The sequence below is a fragment of the Glycine max genome, chromosome 5, assembly GCF_000004515.6.
Source record: "Glycine max cultivar Williams 82 chromosome 5, Glycine_max_v4.0, whole genome shotgun sequence".
NCBI classification, from domain to species: domain Eukaryota; kingdom Viridiplantae; phylum Streptophyta; class Magnoliopsida; order Fabales; family Fabaceae; genus Glycine; species Glycine max.
Genome location: NC_038241.2, coordinates 35478287 through 35491971, shown reverse-complemented (window position 1 = coordinate 35491971; position 13685 = coordinate 35478287). Strand labels below are relative to the sequence as shown.

Below are 13685 nucleotides of genomic sequence, written 5' to 3'. Positions count from 1 at the left end.
AAGAATGTTACAACGTATAAGTATATATTTAGTATTTCTACAATATTTTCAGCAATGAAAGACATAATTATAGATTTTTTTTGTTTTACATAAATCTTGAATTTCCACCCTTTCTCATAGAAAAATTTCAGTGAGAAACTTAATTTTTGAAACCAGTAAGAAACTTAATTGAAAACCAATTTCCAGACTTGTTAAATTCCTGAAAATAATTTTTGAAATTCCCATACTAAACGAAAATTTAACATTCCGGAAAAACTCAACAAAAACATAAAAAGTGTCGTATCATACCCAAGTGTTTTAACGAGTCGTTGTAATGTCCAAATTTCCATTCCTGCAAGATGCAACTCTACATTAAAGTTGGATCACATCAGTGATCAGATTTCATCAATGAGGTGGGGGTGGTACAGTGGAATTGGTAATGGAGCCATTTCATTCAATCTCACATTATATCCGCGTCCATTTAATGCCCCTAACTAACACTCCCAACCGTAAAAGCTACACTACTACTAGTATAGAGCCTTATCTCTCTACTACTATATATACTTATACTCGTGTCACACCTTCCACATTCAATCACTCACACATGCCCCTATCTTCCTTAGCTACCTAGATTATTCACTTCAATTCCTCACAAGCAACACCGTTTCTTGCTCCAATGGCAGCTTTGTATCTCCCAATAAGCATGTTGGCACTCATTGTTGTTGTTTCTCTTGGTTTGTGGAGTGGTGTTCAAGGTGCACCACAAGTGCCATGCTACTTCATTTTTGGTGATTCTTTGGTTGATAATGGGAACAACAACCAGCTCCAGTCTTTGGCTAGGGCTGATTACTTGCCTTATGGGATTGACTTCCCTGGTGGACCTTCTGGAAGGTTTTCCAATGGGAAAACCACTGTTGATGCAATTGGTGAGCTTGCACTTTCTTCATTGGCTTATAAACTTTGCATGGCAGCATTTTAGTTGAAATATATACTCGTTTGCATCATTGGTTGGTCTTAAAACTAGATTCACATGCATACACTTATAATAATCATCAATTCATCATTGTAAAAGACATAGTTATAGTGAGTCAATGACATCAAAATGGTTCTAAGATCTGTTGTTCTTCTTCCCTATTTTTGAACTTGTCAATTAATTGCAACTAAAAGCATCTTAATATATGCATTCATAATTTTCTATTGGATGACAAGCTGTATTATGCTAAAATCTGACAATAAATATCCATCACCTAGAAGGAAAGGGTATAATTAAGATGCATTAATATTTTTACCGGTGAAATAAAAAAATTAAAAAAGGAGTAACATGAAGATGTCAGTGAAAAAAAGTAAAACTTTTGACACTAGAGTTGGCACTACTCTGAGTTAGTTACCCCTCATAAAGGTTTGTGACTGACCCTTAAATTCCATTCACATGGATCTGTTTGCCCGCATTCAATATGCAATTTAAGACTAGAGTGTTGCGTAGTTCATTTCATTGACAAAGAGGTAGAATTGTAGAATTACTGATAAAGAAAGAAACAGGAAAAATTTACTGCCAGATGGTTACTTACCAGAAGAACTGATTTGGTAAAAACAAAAACAAGAGAAAAGTAGATCTGGCACATAAAATTGAAACCATAGAAAGGTTTCACTCTTGTTTTAACTTTCTTTTGAAATTTAACAGCTGAACTTTTGGGATTCGATGATTACATACCTCCATATGCTGATGCTAGTGGCGATGCTATACTCAAAGGAGTCAATTATGCATCTGCTGCTGCTGGAATTAGAGAGGAAACTGGGCAGCAACTGGTACCCTTTTATAGTTTCATTTTGCTTCATGCAACATCACTGTTTTTAATCTTCATTTGTTAAGGTATTTATGTTCTAAAGTTGTTCATATGTTTTGTAGGGAGGGCGTATTAGTTTTAGTGGGCAGGTGCAAAATTACCAAAGCACAGTGTCTCAAGTGGTAAATTTACTGGGAAATGAGGACTCAGCTGCAAATTACTTGAGCAAGTGCATATACTCAATTGGGTTGGGTAGCAATGATTACCTCAACAACTATTTCATGCCTCAATTCTATTCCAGCAGCAGGCAGTACTCACCAGATGAGTATGCTGATGTTCTTATTCAAGCATATACTGAACAACTAAAAGTTAGTCTCTAGCTCTCTCTGTCTTTTACCATTTGACATTCACATCTTCAATTTTTCTATTATAATATAGTAGTAACATGCAGTGTTCAAAATAGCCATTTAATTTTCAATTATAAAGTCAGGGTTTAAAATTGAAAAGCTAGCTAGCTCCACAAATTGAAATATTGACTGTTTGTGTTTGTCATTCAGACTTTGTACAATTATGGAGCAAGGAAAATGGTGCTGTTTGGAATAGGCCAAATAGGTTGCAGCCCAAATGAATTGGCCCAAAACAGCCCAGATGGTAAAACATGTGTGGAAAAGATCAATTCTGCAAACCAAATATTCAACAACAAACTGAAAGGTCTCACTGACCAATTCAACAACCAGCTGCCTGATGCAAGAGTCATCTATGTTAACTCTTATGGCATCTTTCAAGATATTATAAGCAACCCTTCAGCCTATGGTAATTTTTTTCAAACCAATGCATTTTATTTTGTAGTCATGATTTTTTCACTTTTTTTTTAGCAGCAAATAATATGAACTCACAAAGTTCTGTTGACATGAATCAATCTTCAGGTTTCAGTGTTACAAATGCTGGGTGCTGTGGGGTAGGAAGGAACAATGGTCAAATTACATGTCTTCCAATGCAAACACCATGCCAAAACAGGAGAGAGTACTTGTTTTGGGATGCTTTTCATCCTACTGAAGCTGGCAATGTTGTTGTGGCTCAGAGAGCTTACAGTGCTCAATCTGCATCAGATGCTTACCCTGTTGATATCCAACGCTTAGCTCAGATATGATCTCTGAACAATCAACATGTTCTAGTGGGTAGTGGCTATTAAGCTCTGCCACAACCATATTTAATGTTCTTCGAATGTGCTACTCCTTTTAAGGCATAAGAGTCTTAAGTTTTCTCTCTTTCTCTTACATATTCATATATGCTAAATGTTCATGGGTTCACAAGTACAGGTGTAATTTGTGGTAAAGTTTTGGAAGATTGCTTATTTAATTATAGTGAATAATAGTATGTTGTTTGCTGATCGGTTCTCCTTGTGAATGTTTCTTCCAAAATGATTAAGACAACGTTCACAACAAACTGTTTGCTTTAACATTTCTGGAAAAAAAAAATACAAATAATTGATGACAAAATAAACATCTGGTGATAAAATAAACTTAGAAGTCAAATTGGCAAGGGTTTTATATATTTTACGGCTATCGTTTAATGCATGTAAAATTTATATATATATATATATATATATATATATATATATATATATATATATATATATATATATATATATATTGGTAGTATAAATTAACTGAGTAGAAAGTTAAAGGTTTACTTAATTAAAAAAAAGTGGAATTCACGGCATCAAGAAAAGAAAAATATTTTTTAAACATATAAATTATAATATGTAATCCTGCCTAGGTTAGCTTTGCTATTCTTAGCCGGTCCCAAGCCCGGATAAAAGGAGAGGGTTGTGTTAGGCTTTCGACAGCCAACGTAAAACTTTGTCGAATCTCTATGACATGGATCAATTACGTAATAATGTGAATGTTAGGTCGTTGCCCGGAAGCAACGCGCTGTATGGCTCGAGTACAGTGTCAAAAGAGCAAGGGCCGCTGCATCGCCGCCCGGATGTAGTGAAAAGTAAGCAAGGGTTCCCACATTTTCGTGAACGGGTGTGGATAAAGAAGCTAGTTCATGACAGGAGGATTCGCTTTGGTACATGGAATATAGGCACACTTACTGGAAAATCTATGGAAATAGTGGATGTTATGGTGAGAAGGAAGATCAATTTTATGTGCCTACAAGAAACTAAGTGGACAGGTGAAAAAGCGAAAGAATTAGACAACTCGGGATTTAAGCTGTGGTATACGGGAAAAATCAGATCAAGAAATGGGGTAGGGATTATTGTGGACAAGGAGTGGAAGAAGGATGTCGTAGATGTAAGAAGAGTAGGAGATCGTATCATAGCCTTAAAATTGGTAGTGGAACAGGACACCTTTAATGTTATTAGTGGGTACGCACCTCAGGTTGGGTTAGCAGAACACTTTAAGGTAAAATTTTGGGAGGATCTAGAAGGGGTACTTCAGGATATACCCCAAGGAGAGAAAGTTTTCCTAGGAGGGGATCTCAATGGACATGTAGGTAGCGTGGATAGAGGTTTTGAGGGGGTGCATGGGGGTTTTGGCCTAGGGGAGATGAATGGGGAGGGTAAATCCATCTTGGAGTTTTCGGAGGCTTTGGATCTTTCTATAGCCAATACATGGTTTAAGAAAAGAGAGGAACATCTTATCACTTACAAAAGTGGAGGGACATGTTCTCAGATAGATTTCTTCCTTATCAGGAAGTCTGATAGGAAGTATTGCTTGAACTGTAAAGTTATCCCGGGAGAGAGCTTGACTACCCAACATAGAGTTTTGGTTATGGATGTAAGAATTAGAGATAGGGCAAAGAGAAGAAGTCCTATGGTAGCACCAAGGATCAAATGGTGGCACTTGAAGGGTGAGAAACAAGGAATCTTCCAACAAAAGATATGAGAGGGATGGTGTGGACAATCACAAGGAAGTGCAAATGATATGTGGAACAAGACGTCCCAAGAGATTATTAAAGTGGCTAAAGAGACGTTGGGTGAATCTAGAGGTTTTGGACCTAGGGGTAAAGAATCGTGGTGGTGGAATGAAAGTGTTCAGAGCAAAGTTAGAATAAAAAAGGAGTGTTTCAAGGAGTGGTCTAGGTGTAGAAATTCTGAAACTTGGGATAAGTATAAGATAGCTAGAAATGAAACCAAAAAGGCGGTGAGTGAGGCAAGAGCCCAAGCTTTTGACGGACTATACCAAGCTCTAGGAACCAGGGACGGAGAAAGATCTATATATAGGCTTGCTAAGGGTAGAGAGAGGAAGACTAGAGATTTGGATCACGTAAAGTGTGTTAAGGATGAAGAAGGCAAAGTCTTAGTGCGTGAAAAAGATATCAAGGAAAGGTGGAAGGTGTATTTCCACAACTTATTTAATGATGGATATGGATATGACTCTAGCAGTCTAGACACAAGAGAAGAGGACCGGAACTATAAGTATTATCGTCGGATTCAGAAACAGGAAGTAAAGGAAGCGTTGAAAAGAATGAGTAACGGTAAGGCGGTGGGGCCAGACAACATACCTATTGAAGTGTGGAAAACTCTTGGAGATAGAGGTCTTGAGTGGCTCACCAAACTCTTTAATGAAATTATGAGGTCAAAACGCATGCCGGAGGAATGGAGGAGAAGCACGTTAGTGCCAATCTATAAGAACAAGGGGGATATACAAAATTGTGCAAATTATAGGGGAATCAAGCTCATGAGTCATACCATGAAATTATGGAAAAGAGTGATCGAACGGAGATTAAGAAAGGAGACTCAAGTTACTGAGAATCAATTTGGTTTCATGCCGGGAAGGTCGACCATGGAAGCGATTTATTTATTACAGTGGGTGATGGAGCAATATCGCATGGACCAACAAGACTTGCACTTGATTTTTATTGACTTGGAGAAAACGTATGATAGAGTGCCTAGAGAGATTTTGTGGAAAGCTCTAGAGAAGAAAGGGGTTAGGGTTGCATATATTCAAGCTATCCAAGATATGTATGATAGGGTATCGACTAGTGTTAGGACACAGGGTGGAGAGTCAGACGATTTTCCCATCACAATTGGTTTGCATCAAGGGTCAACCCTTAGCCCCTACCTTTTTACCTTAATTCTGGATGTCCTCACGGAACAAATCCAAAAGATAGCGCCGAGATGCATGCTTTTTGCAGATGACATAGTCCTCCTTGGGGAGTCGAGGGAGGAGTTGAATGAGAGGTTGGAAACTTGGAGACGAGCTCTAGAAACACATGGCTTTCGCCTAAGCAGAAGCAAATCGGAGTATATGGAATGTAAGTTCAACAAAAGTAGGAGGGTATCTAACTCAGAGGTGAAAATAGGAGATCATATTATCCCTCAAGTTACACGGTTTAAATATCTTGGGTCTGTAATACAGGATGATGGAGAAATTGAAGGGGATGTGAATCATCGCATTCAAGCAGGATGGATGAAATGGAGAAAAGCATCGGGGGTGTTATGTGATGCAAAGGTACCGATCAAGCTAAAGAGAAAGTTTTATCGGACTGCGGTAAGACCGACGATTTTGTACGGAACAGAATGTTGGGCGGTCAAGAGCCAACATGAGACTAAAGTAGGTGTAGCGGAGATGAGGATGTTGCGGTGGATGTGTGGTAAGACTCGACAGGATAAAATTAGAAACGGAGCTATTAGAGAGAGGGTTGGAGTAGCGCCTATTGTAGAGAAGATGGTGGAAAATAGACTTAGGTGGTTTGGGCATGTAGAGAGAAGACCGATAGACTCTGTAGTAAGGAGAGTAGACCAGATGGAGAGAAGACAAACAATTCGAGGCAGAGGAAGACCCAAAAAGACTATAAGAGAGGTTATCAAGAAGGATCTCGAACTTAATGATTTGGATAGAAGTATGGTACTTGATAGAACATTATGGTGGAAGTTGATCCATGTAGCCGACCCCACCTAGTGGGATAAGGCGTTGTTGTTGTTGTTGTTGTATATAAATTATAATATGTGTGTGTGTGTTTTATATTGTATATAAAAATTAAAGAATACAGATAAGAAAACTAAAATTATAAAGAATATTTATATTTAATTTAAGAAAAATAAATCTAAATTAAAAAGGAATTAAAATATAAATGACATGTCACATTATAAAAAACGTGTGCCTATATTTGACCCAAATTTTATTAAAATTTAAAATAAGAACTTTAAAATTAAAAAAGCAGAGTAAATCACTAATTAAAAAAAATTGAGTTCGTACGCATTTTACTATTTTTAAGTAACTATTTTTTTTTTATGGAAGTAAATATTATTGTATTATTTTAATGGATGGGAAAATTATATATACAATCAGAGTTTTTTTTTTTTTTGTTAGAGATATACAATCAGAGTTTGGATTTGGCTCACTGCACTTCGAAGGAAACTAAAAATAAGTTTTAAAATGGTGCGATTCATTTGAATTATTTCTTATTTATTTTTACTCTTTTTTTCTATTTCTCTTAACTAAAAAACTCAAATTATCATTTTATTTCTCACTTATTTCTACTCTTTTTTTTTTTCATCTATATTATTTCTTTCCTCATTACCAAATATACTCTTTAGCATCCAATCTCAGCCTTGGATTTTGCTGGACGTTATGAAGTCTGATTTGGTCTTTCTTTCAAAATACTAGCCGTTGGAGAGGATGTTCATTGGTGGCTTGATTGACGCTGAATTTCCTTGAACACAATAACGTCGACTGTTGTGGAAGCTCCCAAACCATGTTCCAATGCCAAGTGTTAGGATACTGTGAAGAGTTACAATATTTATATTTATGAGTATTACAGTAGCTCAAAGTTTGTAAGAGGGGTATTGACCTAGAATTAACGTGGCATTCTATGTGGCTTTGAGCATTACTACTGCCTTCCACAGTTACCATTGAGCTGCCGGCGGTATATGTAATTTTGTATTAGAAAATACAAGCAGCTGGTTCTATTTCTTTTTTAATTCGTGGGAATCAATGAAATATTTATAATAATTAACTTATTATGTTCAAACAACTGACTTAATACTCTTAATTTATTTGTGAAAATAAAAGCAAAACAGAAAACTAGCTACAATCTAGCAGAAGTAGCACCAGAAGCATCGGAGAAAAGCAAATGCTTCAAAACAGATGGGCAAGAATCTAAAACTTCAAAAAGTGGTTGTATGTTGTTTTGCTAAGTGGTTGTATCTAAATTAATTAATGAAACAACTCATGTAATTAAATTCAATTTTTGGTGTCTTTTAAATTCAAACTTTACCTTGATGAAAATTTTGTAAAAAAATATAACTGTATGAAATATTATTCCATGAGGGGTCTAATTCCGTTACTTGTTTTTGATTTCTATGAATAAATTTTATTCTATGTTTATTTATAGTTGCTTTCGTTTGACTTCTTTCAAATAAACCAGGATTTAAATTCTTTATTACTGTATTTTTTATTATTTAAATGATGACACGTAGATGTTTTTATAAATAATAAATATATGTATTATGGAATTTTATATAAATATTTGTGGGAATTATTAAACTGCATAATTTAATGCAAAGATATAGTGTATTTAGTTCAAGGGAGTAAAGGTGGAGGAGAGAAATTTTAACAGAGAAAAGAGGAGTTAAAAAAAGAGGTCACTTTTTATTTGCTTTAGTGATCATGAAAGATCACTTTCTTTAGTTCGTATAAGAGAAGAAAAAATCTGGAGAATATATGCAGTTTGTTGAAAGCCGAGAATATATGCAGTTATACCCTAATAAAAGACAATAGAGAAAAAAGGGATACAAGAAAATATTAAAATAATTTAAGTCACTGGTACGTGCGGCTGGTTACTGACTTCGAGGATCAGATCCTCCATAATTATAAGGAAGAAGAACAAGATAAGTTGATTTTGAGGTACCAAAACCTCCGGAGGAAGAAGAAGACACAGAAAAGAAGAGGTAATCTGTATATTTTTCATCAGACAGCATCAAGCAAGGATATATATTCTTAGTGGTGCCTCCCTTTCCTGAACTATCTCACCATTCTTCCTTTCTTTTGAGCTTTACTTCCTCCTGTACCCCTGGTTTGCTATTTCGACCTTGTCCATGCTGTTATCTTTCCTTCCCTAACCGTCACAGTCTTAAAATTATATATAAATCATTTTCCTCCTCTACCAACATTGAGAGGGAGATACAAATTAAAAGGTAATGATTTTAAACCTCCCTCATGTTTCCCTCCTTTTACCTCCAAATTTTTTAAACAAGTAAATACAATAAATAAAAATCACTCATAAGGAACTTCTTTTAAATTTTGTCCAAATTGAAAACTTGAGATAGTTACACTCTCATGGCTTGGCGGAATTCTAGTAAAACTGTCATCTGCCGTATGTAGGCTCCAGTCATTTTCTAATAGTGTGTGCATGAAATTGACTCAATAAAATCAACATATGTCGACCTTACAATGTGTCACATAGATAAATTATTTCAACGAATTTCTCCACAAAACTAGGTCATACCTGCCTTTCTCTCACTTCTCTCTCCCTATATATATATATATTATCTAGTCACCCTTGTGTTTGGACCCCTAATATTTTGGATCTGAACTTCGCCCTCTTCGTATTTTCCTTTGATATGGATTATGAAACCAAGTTATGGTTAGTGATGATTTTTTTCTTCAGTGCAACATACATGCAATATTATTGTGTTGTTGGGAAGCCCCAAGTACCTTGCCTTTTCATTTTTGGAGACTCTTTATCTGATAGTGGAAACAACAACAATCTACATACAGATGCCAAAGTTAATAACTTGCCTTATGGGATTGATTTTCCACTTGGCCCCACCGGAAGATTTACCAACGGCCGTACTTCAGTTGATATAATCAGTAATAATTCAATTCTCCGCATATGTATCTTTCTTTCACATGGACACGTGATCTTTAATTTTGTCACATCAAGTTTTTTGGATTATAGGTGCAAAAATGTTTTACCGGTTTTACCCATAATTGATCTCTTTTGAATTATTTTTTTACTGAGATCTCTTCTTTTTTTCATAAGAAGACTAGAATTTGAATCCTTGTTAACGAATCCAAACTCAATTCTAATAAGACAAACAATGATTTTGTCACGTTAAGTTTGATAACTTGAAAAGAATAAATTCCATAGATTAATATGATTTGTTTTCATGTTATTTTGATGTATATATGAATTTTCAGTTAATTAAAATTTCATTTTTATTCAATATAAAATTATGTTATTGCAGCTGAGCTTTTGGGATTGGAAAATTTTATCCCGCCCTTTGCAAATACCGGTGTTTCAGACATACTCAAAGGCGTGAATTATGCATCCGGCGCAGCGGGGATTCGCAACGAGACCGGCACACATTTGGTATATGTCAAACTCTTTTACTATATATCTCGAATTTATATATATACATCTTACCTATAATTTGGTTTTGAGATATTTGCCTATGTGATTTTGTCATGATTTGTGTGATGTGTCATTTGTTTCATGCATTAAATCAAATCACATGTTCATTTACTTAATTGGATCTGATTTCTTTAAATTGAACAACTCACCAGCTAAAACTCACCTTAAAGGTAAAGTAATTTCAATTTTTTATAAGAAAATCAGCTATTGATATTAATATATGATGGATATATTTACTTAATTTATCCTCTCATGCTAATGGAGCCAAAGCCTTACTTAATTTGTAATTGAAGGGTGAGGATATTAGCTTGGGATTGCAGTTGCAAAATCATAAAGTCATAGTTTCCCAAATCACTCAGAAACTTGGAGGCCCTGACCAAGCACAACACCACCTAAATAAGTGTTTATATTATGTGAATATAGGCAGCAATGACTACTTAAACAATTACTTCTTACCGGAGCATTACCCATCAAGTCGAACGTATTCTCCTGAACAGTATGCTGTGGCCCTTGTCCAAGAATATGCAAGGAATTTAAAGGTATTATTTTACTTCAAATTCTAGAAAAAGGTAATATCAGAAACAAGTTTTAGTATAAAATACACTAAAATTTGTCTCTTAAAAAAAGGATCAAAGGTAGTATAACATTTATAATATATATGATGCACCAAATTAATGGTTAGTTATCTACTTTTAATTTGTTGTTTCTATGTGCAGGATTTGCACGCACTTGGGGCAAGGAGGTTTGCCTTGATAGGCCTGGGACTTATAGGCTGCATTCCACATGAAATCTCTATTCATGGGGAAAATGGGTCAATATGTGTTGACGAGGAAAATAGAGCAGCACTCATGTTTAATGACAAGCTTAAACCAGTAGTTGATCGTTTCAATAAAGAATTACCTGATGCCAAATTTATCTTCATTAACAGTGCCGTGATCTCATTACGAGACTCAAAAGATTTCAATACCTCAAAGTTACAAGGTAACAATTATTTTTTCTTCTTTTTTTCATAGCCAAAATTATAGTAGTACTAAGATTTAATTGATGTATATGATATAGCAGCAAGTATGGATTTTTTACAATTTACTGTGCCTGTATATTCAAACTCTTATTCATCTAAACTGGTTTTAACGTATTTGTTATTTCCTCGATCGTAGCAGAAAGCTTGTAACATGCATATATAATATATCTTTGTACTTTCCACAAAAGATTGGCTAAATTGAATTTGTATAATTGAAACTATGACCAAAAGGATGCACATGCATCTCTTCAATTTTTACTATTATGTTAATACAATTATGATCATATGGTTTTAAAAAATTGAAGTAATAGATATGTTGTTTATTAAATATATTAACTTTCGTTGGAGGCCCCATGTAGGGATTTCAGAAGTTGCTGTGTGCTGCAAAGTGGGGCCGAATGGGCAGTGTATCCCTAATGAGGAGCCATGCAAGAACAGAAACCTACACGTATTTTTTGATGCATTTCATCCATCTGAGATGACCAACCAACTCAGTGCAAGAAGTGCGTATAATGCTCCCATTCCAACTCTCGCGCACCCAATGGATATCAGTCATCTTGTTAAGTTAAAATGAAGATGGAAACTCTTACAACCGTATTTATTTACATATGTATCTGATTTTTGCCAGAACTTATAATAATCATATTGTAGCCGAAGGAGATTAATTGCAACCAATTATTGGAATTTCATTTGCAATATTGCAGTGTTATATATAGCTATTTCATGTCATATGTATCGGTGTACTTTTGTTCCTGCAGATCAATAACTTTATGATAGTTTGAATAGTAGTTAATTTGTTCCAGATCTTTTCTAACAAATCACAAAAATTGAAGTTAAAAAAAAAAAAAAAGAATCTACAGGAATCAGAGTTGCCAAGGGCCACTAACCCTCAAGTAGAGTGAAAACTATCCAATATCTTCCATAGCTTTTGTTGCTGTTATTGTATATAGTGGTATTCATGCATAGACATTAATTATGTTTAATTTATTTTGGGTTTATGTTTTTTTTTATATAAATGTTAATTGTTAGTTTTTTGGATTTTGGATTTATGGTTATAACCGGTTACTACCAAGATTAAGATATAAAAAAGGTTGTAGACCTATAAGAATGAGGTTTATTCGCTACAGCAACCCAATACTTGAAACCTAATTATACCTGAAATAAACACATGCAAAATAGTATCCTTCTAAAAAATTTAACTTAAGTGATGATTTGGTTAATCAACAAGCTGAGTTTGAAAACGAGTTTTAACAAAACATTCAATTGCCGTAACGGTCACAATGTCAAAGGTATAAATAATGGAAGAGTGGAAATTTAAAAAAGATAGAGCTTGACCCAACAGACTGAACTAAAACACGCATTACTTGTACAACCAATAGAGAAAAAGAGAGGAAAAATTGAATTTGAAATACAATAAATATAGGATGATGGAGAGAGATAGACAAAAAAAATAATGTTGCATTAATTGTTGTATAAGTTGTTGAATGTGTATCATTTCTACACTGAAAAACACTCTAGGAAAGGGTTAAAAATTACTGCAGAGCAGGGATACACTACACAAGAAAAAAGTTTCATGCTACTCAGTTTGTTTGAGCAGAGTGGCAAAAAACAGTTTATAACTGTTCTATGGCTTCTCAACTTGGCCAACAGTGTTTTAGTTGATTGTAATCCTACTTATAAGCTTTGAATATAACCACATGAAGCTTAGAACACTTCTGTGAGGCTCTAATACTCAAACAAGCTGTTAGAGAAGTGGTTACTACTGTATCAAGAAAGTGACTTTGTCAGGCAGTGAAAGCTAAGTAGGATGGTCACACTCACAGTAGCCTTTCTCAATTCGCTTATTTTCATGTGACACTTCTCACTGAGTTTAATCATACTTCTTACCCTGCTTGTCTATTTTGAGTTTTTATCTTGTCTAACATTCCACCTTTCTCATCTTGCATATATCAGTACGACCCTTTTCAGCTCGTGTCATTGTTTTTATATATTTTAAAAAGTTTAAAGATCCTCTCTCTCACCCACAATATATATATATATATATATATATATATATATATATATATATATATATATATATATATCAATAGGTCTAATTTCTTTATTTGTTTCTCTCACTTTTAATCTAAGAAACTTGATTAATTAGCATTCAGATACACATAATACATATTATACTGATATTGCATATACTTGAGTGCTTTTTTTTTTTTCCAGTTTTATTTTCTCACTTTGTTAATGCTTTTGCCCTTGGAACAATTTCAACAAACAGGAAAGAAACATTATGGTTGTAGATCACAACATTCCTTTCAAGCTTCCACATAAAGCTGAGTATGTAGATGTTGAAGCAAGGAAGATTGCAATTTACAGTAGATGCCGATGCACTTGCATATGCTTAACAATGCTGGAAATTAGCCCACCGCAGTAAGGAGTGTAACTATTTAAATTATAGCTTAAATATCTTTTCATTCTAATTTAACTTTTTTTTTTTGCATTTCATTCTTATAAAATTATTTTTTTATTTTTAATCCCTA

The 13685-nt window shown here is 34.5% G+C and overlaps 2 protein-coding genes across 2 annotated transcripts; both read left to right on the top strand.

The window, feature by feature from the left end:
- The first annotated feature begins 565 nt into the window (after window positions 1-565).
- Window positions 566-3150, top strand: LOC100800635 (GDSL esterase/lipase At5g45670-like). The gene is made up of 5 exons (NM_001255437.3): window positions 566-905; window positions 1661-1785; window positions 1886-2131; window positions 2321-2576; window positions 2690-3150. The coding sequence occupies exons 1-5, from the start codon at window positions 656-658 to the stop codon at window positions 2911-2913; spliced, it is 1101 nt and encodes a 366-aa protein (NP_001242366.2). The 5' UTR covers window positions 566-655; the 3' UTR covers window positions 2914-3150.
- A 6025-nt stretch (window positions 3151-9175) lies between these two features.
- LOC100816120 (GDSL esterase/lipase At1g29670) lies at window positions 9176-11815 on the top strand. The gene is made up of 5 exons (XM_006580124.4): window positions 9176-9589; window positions 9967-10091; window positions 10427-10672; window positions 10850-11114; window positions 11514-11815. Exons 1-5 carry the CDS (start codon window positions 9340-9342, stop codon window positions 11726-11728), a joined length of 1101 nt encoding a protein of 366 aa, XP_006580187.1. The 5' UTR covers window positions 9176-9339; the 3' UTR covers window positions 11729-11815.
- Window positions 11816-13685: the final 1870 nt, after the last annotated feature.